The following is a 17,223-nucleotide window of genomic DNA, read 5'->3' as shown; positions in this document are numbered from 1 at the left end:
TACCTGTCTGCTACCTGCTCTCCATCCAGCCTGTTACCTGTCTGCTACCTGCTCTCCATCCAGCCTGTTACCTGTCTGCTACCTGCTCTCCATCCAGCCTGTTACCTGTCTGCTACCTGCTCTCCATCCAGCCTGTTACCTGTCTGCTACCTGCTCTCCATCCAGCCTGTTACCCGTCTGCCGGACCCCCTACCTTTTGGACTCTTTATCACTTTAAAGTGAAGTAAATATCTCCCAGAACTCACCCTGTTGCTTCCTCGTCTGTCTGTATTTGGTTTCTGTTTCCCTGCACTGACAATTGGGACAACTTGAGTCCATTGAAGCGGGCGTCTGCACTGAACTGGGCTTCTTTTACACCCCAGAGACCCATGTTGGTCATCGTATGAGTCACCCTCTGCACGACCTCCTCGCTGCACTGTCTTTGAACGGTTCACTTTCTGAGGGAGGACAGACTTACCTGAATATGGAAATTAATAAAAAAAAGAACTAGAGACCGGATCTAAATAATCGATAGCAAGTAAAAGTACAGATGACGTATCAGTGAAACGTACTTTAAGTACTAAAAGTAGTTTTTTTAAAGTATTCATTACTCAGGAGTGAAAGTGTAAATGAACAAAATACATATAATGATTAAAATACATTTCCAGGAGTACGGTACTCACCCTTTTCAGAAAGCAGGTTCCCACAAGCTCTGGCTTCTCTGCACAGTTCTCCAACTCCCTCAGAAATGTCCTGCAGGTACATGGAGAACAAAGAGAATAAGAGCACAACGTCTTTTTCTTCTGTGGCGGGCTGGAAGCCAAACCACTAACGTGTGTCAGCAGTTTTTAGCTTCAACAACTTGAACATTCCTTCAGTACATTTGCTGTAGTCATTCTTGGGTAAGTTGGCCGTTAACTACGACTGATCTCATCAAAACTGACAATTTTACACGTGAGTGTCAGACTCGTCCTGTGGAAACAGTTATGTGTCTCTTTAGGTAATCTCAGTCTGAACCTTCAGACCACAAAGGAACAGGATGTGGGGTTTGACAGATGGGGGCATATTCCAGGCAGGGAGCATCCAACACAAATACCCGCCTGCTTGCATTATGGATGTAATACAAATGAATGCGCTGCATTTCGTAGATATCCTAAGAAAACAATGTGTATGTAATCCACGTAATCACAGCAAATATCAAGAGTGCAGGTGGATGAGTCGAACACTAAAGCTGTTCGTGCCGCCTGTGAAACGTAAAGTTAAGGTTGATTTATGTGTTGCGTAACTTCTGTACTGAAGTAACGACTCTCCTGAAGTTATTCCAACCCAAACCACAACCCTTTCCTAAACCTACCCAACCTTTTAGAAACCCACTGAGCGATTGTTATATTAAACTGTAATATACAAGTGAAATATATGGTTTTACATGAACAAATGCAAATGTCACAGATGTGCCCCAATGCAAATTTTGGAGTCCTCGCCTGAATGATCTCTGTTCTAAACCCTCTGTAACTTTGTTCTGCTTCACTTTATCAAAGTCAACCTTTGCAGAGAGAATGTTCACATATTGAGTTATGATTTGGGTTAGAGAATGTTCACATATTGAGTTATGATTTGGGTTAGAGAATGTTCACATATTGAGCTATGATTTGGGTTAGAGAATGTTCACATATTGAGCTATGATTTGGGTTAGAGAATGTTCACATATTGAGCTATGATTTGGGTTAGAGAATGTTCACATATTGAGCTATGATTTGGGTTAGAGAATGTTCACATATTGAGCTATGATTTGGGTTAGAGTTGGACCTTACAGCTGCATCATTTCAAAGAAATAATCATCCTGAAAGTGATTTTTTTATAGGCGGACCTGGAACCTTTTCATTTTTGCTGTGTGTCATCTTCATTTACTCTTAACCAGTAACATATAGACTGATATTTACACATCTGAACTAAATCTCACATTTGTACCTTTTATTATAACACCCAGATTAATGGGTTGCAGAGATACAACCTTTTTAGAGGAAAAGGCCTAAAACAGGGTGGTTTCCAAAAGGCAAAGTAGTTTCCTGTGAAGACAGAAGTTTATTTTGAAAAGACTATGAATGTAACGAGAAAAAATGGATGATGATAAATTAAATGACTAAAAAGTATTATCTTATAATCCGTGGTTTCCTCCCAACTTTGCAATACTAAAGCGATGGAGCACTCCTTTCAAAGTGCAACAACCATTTGGGTCTTGGCCCTTGAACTGTAAGAACCAAGGAGTTCATAGATGAAGAGTTTAGAGAGGAGGAGATTAAAGAAGTGGAAAGACACTTTTAGCAGTTACTGTGCAGAGATGAGAGGAAGCGCTAACAAGATAAAGAGAGAGGCCAAACAGAAGCAAGAGGGGAGGAAAGGAAGTGCACCAAAAAGAAAGAGAGCGCGTAGAGAGGGAGGAGGGAGGAAAGGAGGAGCAGCTGTTTGGTTCAGGCCTCCAGGGACTCTGCATATCTGTCATGTCTCTGCATTTGTCTGCCGGTTGTCAGTTGCTTTGGATGACTGTCTTGTCGGCACAGACCCTCTTGTTTGCATGTGGAGCACCAGCCCACAGGCCCCCAGCTCTGTGACTTACAGAGTGGAGCAACGGTTTCAGGAAGTGACCACAAACCGTTGAAAGTGTTATAGTATGTGTTATAGTGTCTGTGTGAAGCGGACAGTGGAAGTCTGCACCAGGGGGAGGTTACGTAACCAAACTCAAAGTCACACAAGCTAAACTGGAAATGTATGAAAATACAAATGATGAATTGAACATGTTTGTTTTTGTATAGCAAGCACCAACATCAGAACCAATGACATTTAAATAACCATGTCAATACTGTCCAATAATACTAGTCACCAGCTCTACTTTGTGTGTTTCTTGTGCTCCATGTCTTCTACACCAGTGATTGTCAACCACTGTGCCGTGAGAGATCGCCAGGTGTGCCGTGAGAGATCGCCAGGTGTGCCGTGAGAGATCGCCAGGTGTGCCGTGAGAGATCGCCAGGTGTGCCGTGAGAGATCGCCAGGTGTGCCGTGGGAAAATGTCCAATTTCACTTAATTGGTCCAAAAAAATATTACTTAGTTGCCGCAAATGATTTTCCATTGTTGAGTGTCTGAGCTGTATATATATATATATATATATATATATATATATATATATATATATATATATATATATATATAGTGGCTGGCACAGTAATATAGAACAGGTCTGCACCTTGTTCTGCTATTAAACAAACTAAACGGCCGTATGTATTGATCTTATCTACAGACAGCTTCGCATTTCTGGGTCGAGTTACAACTCTTCTCTGCTCTCTGTGGAGGAGTTCTGCCCCGATGCAATGCAACCAGGTGAGAGAGAGAGAGACAGAGAGAGAGAGAGAGAGAGAGAGACACAGAGAGAGAGAGAGGGAGAGAGGGAGAGAGACAGAGAGAGACAGAGAGAGAGAGAGAGACAGAGAGAGAGAGACAGAGAGAGAGAGACAGAGAGAGAGAGACAGAGAGAGAGACAGAGAGAGACAGAGAGAGAGAGAGAAAAAGACTCAGCGGACAGAGAGAGAGAGAGAGAGAGAGACAGAGAGAGACAGACAGAGAGAGAGAGAGACAGAGAGAGAGAGAGAGGGAGAGAGAGGGAGAGAGAGAGAGAGAAAAAGACACAGCGGACAGAGAGAGAGAGAGAGAGACAGAGAGAGAGACAGACAGAGAGACAGACAGAGAGAGACAGACAGAGACAGAGAGAGAGAGAGAGAGAGAGAGAGAGACAGGCAGACAGACAGACAGACAGACAGAGAGAGAGAGAGAGAGAGAGAGAGAGAGAGACAGGCAGACAGACAGACAGACAGACAGAGAGAGAGAGACAGAGAGAGAGAGAGGCGAAAAATATGTTGCGTGCTTTTCACAATGGGATTTGCTGAGAGCCGTATCAAATCTACAACCGTTTAAAAAGATGTGTCGAGGAAAGCAGCTCACTGCTCCACTAATACTGATACAACCTGAGGCTCACACATCTGCTCTCATTCTGTTTGGTTTTGCAAAAGAATAGCCTATTGTTTTCCACAATAAGCTATTTCTATACTCTTGCATGCCAGTAGGTAGCGCAATAATCACCTACCATATATGCAGTATTATGTTACAATGTGACATTTTGTAACTCTTTGGGTTGTTGGTGTGCCGCGGGATTTTTTTATTGTAGAAAATGTGCCGCGGCTCAAAAAAGGTTGAAAAACACTGCTCTACATGAACCTTTAGACCTTTGTTTATCCGGGGATACAGAAAAAGGCCTCAGTCTTTTAGCATTGCATCGTTTATGTAGCATCAAGCATATCCACCTTTATACAGGACGTTACTTTGAACCACTAAGGTCAGCTGGAATCATTGGAGCTCATAATAATTAGCTAGCTAGCTGCAGCTGGTAGAATCTGCTGGTGACTCGTCATTTCACCACATCACTGTAAACTGATTTTAAGTGGAATAGATCATATTATATTGTACATTTGTATATTTTACATTTTAAAATGCTGTCTTATGGTATTGCACTATTTATTGTGATGCAGGGAGGGAGCTGTGACAGGAATCACGTGCGGTTATAAACCTGAGTAATATGTGAATGATGTAATCTGTATGAGACCCATCGTCTGCTTTCAGATGCAAGGAGATGATTTCAACTGGAAGTCACCGGATGACATATTATGACATATTCTATTTGATGTTCCTCCCACTACTTAAATAGCAGATCTTGATCCTAACGTAGGAAGACACCTAGAAGTCACTCAACCAGTTAGTGTGTGTGTGACTTCAGCAAACAGACGAGCCGACATGCAAACTGTGGATGAGTGGAACGGCCACGCCCTTTTTACTGCATTCATTTCACTCATGCCACGTATCAGTTTGTGATGGTAGACATTTAATTAACAGTTTTTAATTTCACACAATTAAAGTAAAAATGAACTAGAACATTGTGTGTTATATTATATGATAGTTTTCACTTTACTTAAAACAAACAATGAGCACTTTGAGTAACTTATAATCACATTTTAATAATAATAATAATAGTGATTATAATCATTATAAAAAAGATTATGGTGTATTAACTTTTCCCGGCTCATACGCAGACGTGTTTTTCCAAAATCTCTCACTTTAAACATCAATTCTCTCATCATGTTGGCTCCCAAAGGTTTCAGTGAGACATCTTCTGATGAACCTAATCGTATATTAGCTTCATCAGAAGATGTCTCACTGATACTCCGCCTGCAGAGGCTTGTCTGCAGAATATCTACAGACAAGCCTCTGCAGGCAGTAACCAATCACACACCAGCAATCAGTGCAAGAGCATTTTGGGGAATGTTGAAGAGCTCTCTTATCTGCAGGTGACCTCATTCTGTGGCTGTTATTAATGTCGTGTATGGGAAATGTTAAACGGACTATACTTGTATAGATCTTCTGTATGGTGCTCTCATGTAATGACAATGTCCTGGATGCATGTTGCCTAAATGGACAGGAATTAAATTACAGAGTACATTTTGACGTGGTGTTGTAATTAAACGTAATGTTAACCTGAATGTAATACGGCCCACTGATTAACGAGAACATTTACAAATGGCACCTCATGTCAAAACGGTTGCACTACGGTTTATAGATCTATTTCTTTGAGGTTGGTGGAGACTAAAAACTGAGGTAAAAAAAGATGAATATTGGACTCAAGTGGACTAAACACAGTTTGGAGAAAAACTAATGAAGGTGCATCAAAATAATCACCAGATCTCTGATGACACAGAGGGGCACAGTGATAAAGCCCTTTTGATCTATGATACACCATATTCATGTCTACATTTGAACCTGTGATCATTCTTGATTCTATGTGATGATAAGATGATGATGAGATGATGAGATGATGATGTGATGATGATGATAAGATGATGTGATGATGATGAGATGATGTGATGATGTGATGATGATGAGATGATGTGATGATGTGATTTGAGTCCTAGATGCATGAAGCAGGACGATGACCTACCTGTTGTGGAACTCATATATCTCTGGCAGGTTGCCAAACAGCACATCCCTTTTGTTGTCCAGCGACGGAGGGATGAGGTGGCTGAGCTCTGAGTTATCCAGCTCTGCAAAATAACCCTGGAAAGAAGAAGAAGAAGTCTTAACATCTGCCCATCTGGCTGCAAGTCGCCCCCTGTGGGTAATGAGGATGACTTATAGCAACATGCACTAACGTGCAGCGCTCATCAATATGAAGCAGTCAGATCAAAGCTGCTGGAGTTCAGTAAACCAACACAAACCGGATTGGACGTATTCAACCCAGGAGACCATGAGGAGTTCGAACAGTGACAGGAGTCTGAAGGTTGGATTCATGAGGAAAGAATTAGACTCTTGTTTCTACTAAAAGGCATTTTCTGGATTTATTTGCATTAAGAATTTCCCTACTGAATTCATCAAATTGAATACGAAGAGCTGCATCACAGACAAGCCGTTTGATTTTCTTTTATTATAATTGTTTACTACTAACTGAACACTAAATGCTGCTGTTACACTCTTCTGGGCTCCTGTAGAAACATGGCGGCCCCCTTGAAGAAGACCCGCTCTGTGACATGAAGGACTTTCTAAGCGTACAAAAACACAGATTCTTACTTTCAGGTCATTATACACCAATGAAAACATAGTTATGCATATCATATTCCCTGTCTGCTAAGTCCCCTAAACTCTACACACTAATGCTGCGTCCACACCAACAGAGTTGTGAATTATTTGCGCGAGTAGATTCCATGCAAAGTCAATGCACAGACGCGAATGACGTGAAAAAGCGGACGTCACATTGCGAAAAATTCGCCAATCAGCGTTGAGAAGCTCCGCCCCTCATCACCGCCGTCCTGCTGCTGAATCAAACTGCTGCTGCTCCTGAAGTAGCGCTGCTAGCGGCTTCATTCAGACGCTGCTGTGGGACTACGGATAATATTATGAACCCAGACACCATGGAGTTTGATGTTCCCGTATGTGGAGTTACACAACAAGTAGAAAGCAGAACTAGTGGTTATTTCCATGTGGATGAAGGAAACGGTAACTGTTTTGAGATAAGCCACGCCCCCTTTCCACCGCGAAAAGGCGAATGACGCGAAATTACCACATAGAGTCGAGCGAGTAAACTCAGGTGAAAAAGCGTTGTGAACGCAGCATTACAACAGCAATGTATTCAGTTTACTGTCCACATGAGGAGATCTCTGTGCTTCAAGTATAACATGGCATGACTCCATCAGTTAGATTCTATCAGAAATAGACTTATCAATACATTTCCACTTCCGGCGAAGGGAGAGGACTTCACGTCTACAGGTGGATCTAGTCCTGAAGGTACCGCTCAGCCAGTAGCGTCCTCTGAGCTTTGACTTCACTTCCTCATGTTTAAAAGGCCTTTTAGTTTACCAGGCAGTCAAACATCTAAAGAACAGACACTAACAAGTTGCATTATGGGACGTATAGGATGTATAGGATCCAGTGCCCATGGAGATGGACCATATACCAAATGATAATCCATTATTAAAGTAGTCGCCTAGTAATTCTCTGTTGATCAACTAATCGATGAATTAATAATCGTTGCAGCTCTCATGTCCAGCTTGTTACATTTGACTTCAATAAACTAAACTTCCGCTCAGCAGAGAGCAGACCTTCATCAGGTGTGTCTCCTCTCCCAATATGACCGGTAATTATTGATGCCAATGCCATTTAAAGGAAGTTAAATCATTCCAGGTCATTACGACGTGGGTTTTATTTTTATTGCTGCGTTGAAATCGATCAAATGAAAAAGTCACACAACCAAACAAGTTGTGAACGAGCCACCAACGAGTCCGATGATGTGGGGGTCAAACAAAAGGGAACACAAAGGAAGTGTCAGTTTCTCATCGCTGAAAACGGAAGAAGGTTAGGGAATATTAGCGAATAGCCAATGTGGTAATTTACCAGATGGTAGAAGGTTAAACATTCAACATAGAAAGACTCAGCCATGATGCAACAGAAGCGCCACACTGTACCTCCATGATGCCTTGCAGCTCCTCCACATACAGCCTCTCGGTTTCGATCAGCTCCGTCATGATGTGTCTGCAGAGAAGAGCACAGAACGGGGAGATTCATAACGCATGCAGAGAAAATCAGAACAAAACCCTTCTGGCTGGATTTCCACCGCCAAAAAATATTAAATTATTCATGCATGCACTTTTACTTACGGCATGTCTTTGCAAACTGACAAACAAACTAATAAATCAGTGAACATGAAGTTCCGTGTCGGCAGAGCGGTGAGGTCAGACCTCATCAGGATGTCCCAACGGACAGATATGGAACCATTACCAAAGGAAACTGCACTTTGCTCTGGGAAGAGGAGAAGTACCGAAACCACAGCAGCGCTGCTTCCTTGTTCCCGTCACACACTTGTACTAATGTTCAACAAGAGGAACTTGTTGTTGTAACTGAATATGCATAACTTTTGGCCAGTTGCTCATTCATTGCGTTGCCAAGAGGACACTCTTGGAGCCTCCTACTCCCAAACGGAGGCTCAAACACAAAATCAACCCGAACTAAGCAAATGACATCCAGTAATGTGCTTCACTATCTGAAGCCCACAGAGACGCGCTAAAAGGCAGTTTGATGTACATTACGATTCTAGCGGTCAATCATTGTTTGAATAACTTCTTGATTTGGGGAGTTTTTCCTGTCCGATGTGCCGGGACAGAGATGTTATGTGTACAGGCTGTAAAGCCCTCCGAGGATAATTAGTAGTTTGTGATTCTGGGCTAAACAAAATCAACTGAATTGAATTGAAAGAGCCGGACCACGACCCTCTTCCCTCGTTAGGACTGAGGATGTGCACAAGTACGGGACTCAGTTTGCTCCTCCTTAGCGCTCATTACCTCACTGTGTCTGACTGTGCTGGCTCTGATTTGTACAATTTCACACACGTGCTCATGCACACAGACACACACTTATCCTGCTGTCCATGCACAGCCCTAATTAGGTTTACTGCACATGGTGTGCATCAGCTGACACTGCTGAGGACACGCATTCCACATGTACACATGTGTGGAGCATTACTAAATGTTAAATGAAGATGAAGAGTTACAGGAGCCTCTAACAGTTGATGATGATGATGATGATGCTGCAGACTCACCACACAGCTTGTGTTAGCTAGCTTTACATACAGTAGACATGCTGTGAAACTGACCACGCTGCTTCAGTTTCTTCCTGACTCCTCTCTACTTGTGCCCCTGTTGCACTACATTTTAGCATGTATTATGTTCTCTAATTGCCACTAGTGGCCACTGTTGAGCTTAAGTGACTTTGGCAAAGTACTGGATGCCAGTTTAGACAAGATTTGAAAACATTGGCTTCTTTTGTTAAATAACAATGTGGTAAAATCATAAATCATTAAAATCTTCCTTTTATAATCAGTACTGCAACTGATCAGCGATCAGTACGGTCTTGTATTTTCAGCCATAGCTTCCACATGATCATAGGGAGACTACTTTATACCTCCATATCTACAAAAATGACGATTCCAACCTTTCAGTTTTATTCTCTTGACTCTGCTTGGAGCGTCACTTTTATCTTTTCAAAACAAACTTCCAACGTAGGTTTACTTATACAAGGAAACGACTTGGTTATGCTTCAGAAAATATTTTGGTTTGGGTTCAAATAAGTGTGTTTTCTACATAAATTAAGTCTGTTTGTAATGTAACTGGCATTAATTACCCGGGACATGAACAGCGGGCTTCAGGGTGAAAGTCCTGTGTTTGTGGACTGAACTTCGCTGTAAGCGTCTGATAATGGGTTTACGTCGTCGTTGGTTCATACAGACACTGATGGGTGCTTGGTCCGCTAGAGAAGTGGAGGTAAAGAGGTCTCCCTCTGCTGCCCAGTGGTTCCTCCCTCTTTACGAGACGCACACACACACCACCCAACCACACACACACACGCACACACTATCACACACAGTGTGTCTCTCACACAGCGCCCACACTGGGACCTTCAGGGCAACCAGAGCAGGCGTTTGAGGCTCTCCTCAGCCGAGCTGCTGACTGCACCGCATCGGACAGGGGAAGAAGTGAGAGGAAAAAGAGGAGGAGTAGAGGAGGAGTAGAGGAGAAGTAGAGGAGGAGTAGAGGAGGAGTAGAGGGAAATCAGAAAGCGGAGATGGTGAAGGAACGGAAAGAGTGAGGCAGAGAAAGTGAGTGCCACAGACGAGAAGGGAGAGGAGAAGGGTTTATCTGTCCTTGACGTCACACGTGAAGCGGACTCTGAACCAGCCCGGTAAGTCAGGAACCCGGTGTGTGTGTGTGTGTGTGTGTGTGTGTGTGTGTGTGTGTGTGTGTGTGTGTGTGTGTGTGTGTGTGTGTGCCTGAAGGGTGTTGCTCTAGATTAGGTGTTCCAGGCTCAAGGTGTCAGCTTGCAGTAGCAGACTGACAGAGTTAGAGAGGTAAGTGAGGGGAAACCAGCTGCATGTGTCAAGATGATGAAGTCAGACAAGTAAATAGTCCCAGAACTCAAAGCACTTTCTCTCTGCTGGGAGCCAGACCCAGAGTCTACAGGCGCTCAGGGAGACCGAGGTCTGAATCCGGCTCAGACTGAGCCGGCCGGTTTAGCAGAGGAACAGACAGCGAACAGGACAGAAGCTAATACGCCTTTCATAACTCACAAACAGGTTAAACGTGATGAAACCAAGGAGTTCTGAAGTGTTTCCTCCTCGGCAATAGACAGCCTGGCACAGTGGAAGTTTAAAGGATGATTAACACATTGTAGTCCCGTTCCATGAATATGTTTCTACTATAATTATCTTTGGTTTCAGTGTCGTAGAATTAGTTTTCGGAGTCTCAAAATGTTGTTTCGGAACCTTTCGGGGGGAAAAGTCATATTTCCAGTGAGACTACATAATATGGAAATTGAGGTCTGGCAACTGAACTGCCACATAGCAAAGGGTTTGCACCCGGTTCCAGAATGCATCTGTGTTACTGCAGGTCACAGACGACCATCAGTTAAAGGAAACAAAGTCAGCATAAAAGAAAAAGAATGACTCATGTCAGAATCTGAACACGTGTGTGAGTATTTAAGATGACTGTGTGTGTGACTGTCTCCCTCAAGGTGCTCCTGCTTCACTCTAAGTTCTGACTGAAGCAGTCTTTCTGGGAGATATCGTTGAAACTGGAAAACGGGCCTAAGGTGTGCGAAAGCTTCCTACATATTTGCAGGCTGATGTGGTGCACTGTTTATCCTCAGACACAACACACAGCCCTGTTAGTGCTGAGCAGCCACACAGAGCTGCCTCTGAGGGCGTCAGGTGACACATTATAAAGATCTGTTTGGCTCCCGTCTTAAATCAATACCATGTGTTTTACCGTAGATTTTAGTTTTTCATTTCCACAACAGATGTGGCTGACGCATGTGCACTGATCGCTCGTGTTGCTGGACGCTGAATGAAAGACTTTTAAGATAACAATAATAATAATTGATATTTTGACCTTATGAATGACATATTCATCCCAGGTACATCATTTTCAGTCAACAAAGAAGTGGCTAGCTGCTGTATTTGGGCCAATGGAGCGTTGAGCCAAGCCAGAACATTCCTGCTTCAGAGCCGTCTTCCTGTCGGCTCGCTGATCACACCAATAGGATCAAGTAATTGAATCATTGAGTTTTCTAGGTTTTCCACAATTTATTGGACTGAAAGGAGGAAATTCTTATGATACATAGTCATTTTTTCGGTGTGTGAAAATATGTATTATTTTGCTAACGATTGTGTATGGAAAAAGCTCTTGGGCGAGTGCAGTAATTCTCAAACTGTGGGGCGCGCCGCTCTAGTGGGGCGCGGAGGTATTACAGGTGGAGATGCAGATTGTTTTTTATAATCCTTTCCCACAGTGGGGAAATTATTCTCTCGGCAATTTATTTGCCAAATATTAGTTATTTTCTGCACAGATAGAACTTTATTTGCATTGTTCTAACAAAGTGATTGCACGTGTTATTAGTTTTTGTCTGATGGAGCAATCTGGTTTACTTGAAAGGGATTGCAATTTTCTTTATTCTATTATTTGAAAAAGCACAGATGGAGTCACGAAAAGTTATTTCAATAAAAATTCAGCAAGCACCATTTTGTTACAATTTTGTTGGGGCGTGAACATTTTTCTTCCTCCAAAGTGGGGCGTGACAAAAAAAGTTTGCGAACCACCGGTCTAGTGTGTGCCATGTGTACTGCAGTACCACGTCTGATACCACGATACCTAGGTAACGTGAATCAGAAAGCTACCATGTAGGAATGTTATGTAACTTAAAATAAGTCAACATTGGCTTTTGGTTAGGTCACAAACAACTGTCTACTGGGTGAAAGTCCTGTGTTTGAAGCAGACCTCCTCCCTATGCAGACTCTATGCTGCGCAACCAGACTTCCTCCTTTACTGCCGCCATACAGACACTGACAAAGCTGCTTTATTTAACTATGTGCTATATTTGATATTGCTCTAATAGAATGTGTGATACGTCCTGCTGCCTTGCAACAGCCAGCTGCTGAGAGCATCTGACACACAAGCCATACGAACAACGTCACACGCTAGTTGAGGAAAATCAATCAATCTGACTTGGATGAACCAGTTTAAGTTGGGTCTTATCTTTTGTCCATCACTTCTCTCACCTTTTGTAACATTTTACTCACCAAAGTGAATTGTTAAAATTAGGCGATTTGGTTTCATTGCCACAACAAAGTGTGACGGGTTTAGAAACACGAGCAGTCAGATGATGGAACAGGTTGTGAAGTAAAGAGGTCTCAGACTATAAAAGGTAAAAACATCCGCCAGAGGTTACAGCTGGTGTCTACATCGTCTCTACTGGGCACCTGCATAGGTGTCCTGTACATTAACGACAATACAGGTGTGCTCAGTGTAAAGTGCTTTAGATAATTGTCTTCTTTTCGAACTGTCGGATCACCTGACTGCTTGTGTTTCTAGAGTTTGTAGTGATGCAACCGGATCTAAGTCATTGCTGTGCCATATTTCCCTTCAATGACCAATACCTCTCATAATGCAGAGACCCACAACTATGTAAGCATGTCCCACACACGAGGGCCGCAGACAGAAACTACATTTGCTTTGCTTACATTCAACGCTGCTCATTTACAAGCGAAGCGACAGACTTATGACTAATAGCTGTTTAGATAATTCCAGTTCCAGTGAGTTAAATGTTTTAAGGTGACCTCATCTGCGTTGACAACTGTAGAACAGGAAAAGCACGGGTCGGTTGGGTAATCTGGGCTTCTCAAGCATAAAGGTCTGATCGGTGTCGAATACCAACACCTGAGCTTTGATATCCATTAGCTTGTGCAAATAACTGAGCTCGTGTTATCACAAAGCAGTTCTTGAGAGAGAGTCTCCAATTAGAAGCTGGCCCGCTTGAATTACTTGATACCGCATGAGCTCATATTGTTCACTTCTGGCCCTGGACAGAAACAAAGCACTCAGGGGTCACTTGATTCCCTACAAGTGACCACAAGAAGATGAACCAATAGTTTAATCATATTATTGTTCATCATTGTGGAGACGCACCATATGAAGTATCGAATGCCTCCAACCCATCAGACAACGCTGACATATTTGAAGTTACAGCGTTGGTATGTCCGTACGCATAACAACATACTTTAACCCAAACCAGGACCTTTTCCTTTAACAACGTACTTTAACCCAAACCAGGACCTTTTCCTTTAACAACGTACTTTAACCCAAACCAGGACCTTTTCCTTTAACAACGTACTTTAACCCAAACCAGGACCTTTTCCTTTAACAACGTACTTTAACCCAAACCAGGACCTTTTCCTTTAACAACGTACTTTAACCCAAACCAGGACTTTTTCCTTTAACAACGTACTTTAACCCAAACCAGGACCTTTTCCTTTAACAACGTACTTTAACCCAAACCAGGACCTTTTCCTTTAACAACGTACTTTAACCCAAACCAGGACCTTTTCCTTTAACAACGTACTTTAACCCAAACCAGGACCTTTTCCTTTAACAACGTACTTTAACCCAAACCAGGACCTTTTCCTTTAACAACGTACTTTAACCCAAACCAGGACCTTTTCCTTTAACAACGTACTTTAACCCAAACCAGGACCTTTTCCTTTAACAACGTACTTTAACCCAAACCAGGACCTTTTCCTTTAACAACATACTTTAACCCAAACCAGGACCTTTTCCTTTAACAACGTACTTTAACCCAAACCAGGACCTTTTCCTTTAACAACGTACTTTAACCCAAACCAGGACCTTTTCCTTTAACAACGTACTTTAACCCAAACCAGGACCTTTTCCTTTAACAACGTACTTTAACCCAAACCAGGACCTTTTCCTTTAACAACGTACTTTAACCCAAACCAGGACCTTTTCCTTTAGCAACGTACTTTAACCCAAACCAGGACCTTTTCCTTTAACAACGTACTTTAACCCAAACCAGGACCTTTTCCTTTAACAACGTACTTTAACCCAAACCAGGACCTTTTCCTTTAACAACGTACTTTAACCCAAACCAGGACCTTTTCCTTTAACAACGTACTTTAACCCAAACCAGGACCTTTTCCTTTAACAACGTACTTTAACCCAAACCAGGACCTTTTCCTTTAACAACGTACTTTAACCCAAACCAGGACCTTTTCCTTTAACAACATACTTTAACCCAAACCAGGACCTTTTCCTTTAACAACGTACTTTAACCCAAACCAGGACCTTTTCCTTTAACAACGTACTTTAACCCAAACCAGGACCTTTTCCTTTAACAACGTACTTTAACCCAAACCAGGACCTTTTCCTTTAACAACGTACTTTAACCCAAACCAGGACCTTTTCCTTTAACAACGTACTTTAACCCAAACCAGGACCTTTTCCTTTAACAACGTACTTTAACCCAAACCAGGACCTTTTCCTTTAACAACGTACTTTAACCCAAACCAGGACCTTTTCCTTTAACAACGTACTTTAACCCAAACCAGGACCTTTTCCTTTAACAACGTACTTTAACCCAAACCAGGACCTTTTCCTTTAACAACGTACTTTAACCCAAACCAGGACCTTTTCCTTTAACAACGTACTTTAACCCAAACCAGGACCTTTTCCTTTAACAACGTACTTTAACCCAAACCAGGACCTTTTCCTTTAACAACGTACTTTAACCCAAACCAGGACCTTTTCCTTTAACAACGTACTTTAACCCAAACCAGGACCTTTTCCTTTAACAACGTACTTTAACCCAAACCAGGACCTTTTCCTTTAACAACGTACTTTAACCCAAACCAGGACCTTTTCCTTTAACAACGTACTTTAACCCAAACCAGGACCTTTTCCTTTAACAACGTACTTTAACCCAAACCAGGACCTTTTCCTTTAACAACGTACTTTAACCCAAACCAGGAACTTTTCCTTTAACAACGTACTTTAACCCAAACCTGGACCTTTTCCTGAACATTATCAGAACGTTCAGTTTCAAAACGTAACTGCGTGTTAAAAACTGCGATGGCACTAATTTCTGTCATTTTGGGAGTCATTGACAAAAAACATAACGTCTCTAAGAATGAGAACGGGTTGTACTATGTGGCGTCTTAACCATAACCAAGAAACTGAACTATTCCTACTACAGGAAGTGGTTATATATATACACAGTATATATATATATATATATATATATATATATATATATATATATACCGCAGTAAAGTCTGAACATGTGAGAGACAAATGTTTTGACACTTGGAGACGTCCAAAGAACACATTGTTCATGCAGCGTATACAGACAGTAATGCCAGTTTATGTTGGTGGCAAAATGCTGTTTTTTTAACGTGTGTTTCATTGATTTAAAGTAGCAGAGGGTCATACCACAAAATGAAGTAATACCAGGGTTAGTATCCACAATATGTTTACTTTTATTAAACCTTTTAAAAACCAATCCCCAGACTGAGCCATTGTTATATAAAACTGTAAATCATAGCTTGTTTTATGAGAAAAAAAGCCCCAGACTGCTGTATTTGGATGTTTTGAACACTGAAAGTAATATACAAGTGAAATATATGGTTTGGTACAAGAGAACATTCAAATGTCACACACGCAAATGTGCCCCAATGCAAATTTTGGAGTCCTCGTCTGAATGTTCTCTGCACTAAACCATCTCTAACTTTGTTCTGCTTCACTTTATCAAAGTCAACCTTTGCAGAGAGAATGTTCACATATTGAGCTATGATTTGGGTTAGAGAATGTTCACATATTGAGCTATGATTTGGGTTAGAGAATGTTCACATATTGAGCTATGATTTGGGTTAGAGAATGTTCACATATTGAGCTATGATTTGGGTTAGAGAATGTTCACATATTGAGCTATGATTTGGGTTAGAGAATGTTCACATATTGAGCTATGATTTGGGTTAGAGAATGTTCACATATTGAGCTATGATTTGGGTTAGAGAATGTTCACATATTGAGCTATGATTTGGGTTAGAGAATGTTCACATATTGAGTTATGATTTGGGTTAGAGAATGTTCACATATTGAGCTATGATTTGGGTTAGAGAATGTTCACATATTGAGCAATGATTTGGGTTAGAGAATGTTCACATATTGAGCTATGATTTGGGTTAGAGAATGTTCACATATTGAGCTATGATTTGGGTTAGAGTTGGACCTTACAGCTGCATCATTTCAAAGAAATAATCATCCTGAAAGTAATTTTTTTATAGGCGGATCTGAAACCTTTTCATTTTTTCCTTTGTGTCATCTTCATTTACTCTTAACCAGAAACATATAGACTGATATTTACACATCTGAACTAAATCTCACATGTGTACCTTTTATTATAACACCCAGATTATTCAAATAGCCCTAGTGGTTGCATAGATACACCCTTTTTACAGTTTGGGTATGCAACTTTCGAGCAAAGGGCCTAAAAAGAGGTTGGTTTTCTATTGGTTAAAAATGTGCCATGATTTATGAAGTGAATGCCTCACTGCTAGACCATTTCTAAATGCATTTTCATTACCATTCTGTCTTAATCGTCTGATCACATGCATGTTGAGTCTCTGAAGCCGCAGCAGTAAAGCCACGAGCACATGCATACTAAGAGGTGTAAACATGGCCCGTCCATTCATAAGTCCCAGGAAACAGAAAAGCGTCTTCACTTCAGTCTTTACAGCAGCTAACTCTAAACTGTTTCCA

At 41.7% G+C, this 17,223-nt stretch overlaps 1 protein-coding gene across 1 annotated transcript in view; it reads right to left on the bottom strand.

Moving 5' to 3' along the window:
• The window catches only part of mcf2l2 (MCF.2 cell line derived transforming sequence-like 2), a 129,175-nt gene that overhangs the window by 51,806 nt on the left and 60,146 nt on the right, over positions 1 to 17,223 (bottom strand). Inside the window, exons 16-18 of the mRNA XM_079221414.1 lie at positions 8,032 to 8,098; positions 6,015 to 6,130; positions 663 to 732 (exon numbers count right to left, since the gene is read on the bottom strand). Of these exons, the coding sequence (XP_079077540.1) occupies positions 663 to 732; positions 6,015 to 6,130; positions 8,032 to 8,098 (253 nt within the window). The remainder of the gene's footprint in view (positions 1 to 662; positions 733 to 6,014; positions 6,131 to 8,031; positions 8,099 to 17,223) is intronic.

This window comes from Taurulus bubalis (assembly GCF_910589615.1).
Source record: "Taurulus bubalis genome assembly, chromosome: 7".
Taxonomy (NCBI): domain Eukaryota; kingdom Metazoa; phylum Chordata; class Actinopteri; order Perciformes; family Cottidae; genus Taurulus; species Taurulus bubalis.
This window is presented reverse-complemented; position numbering and strand designations above follow the sequence as displayed.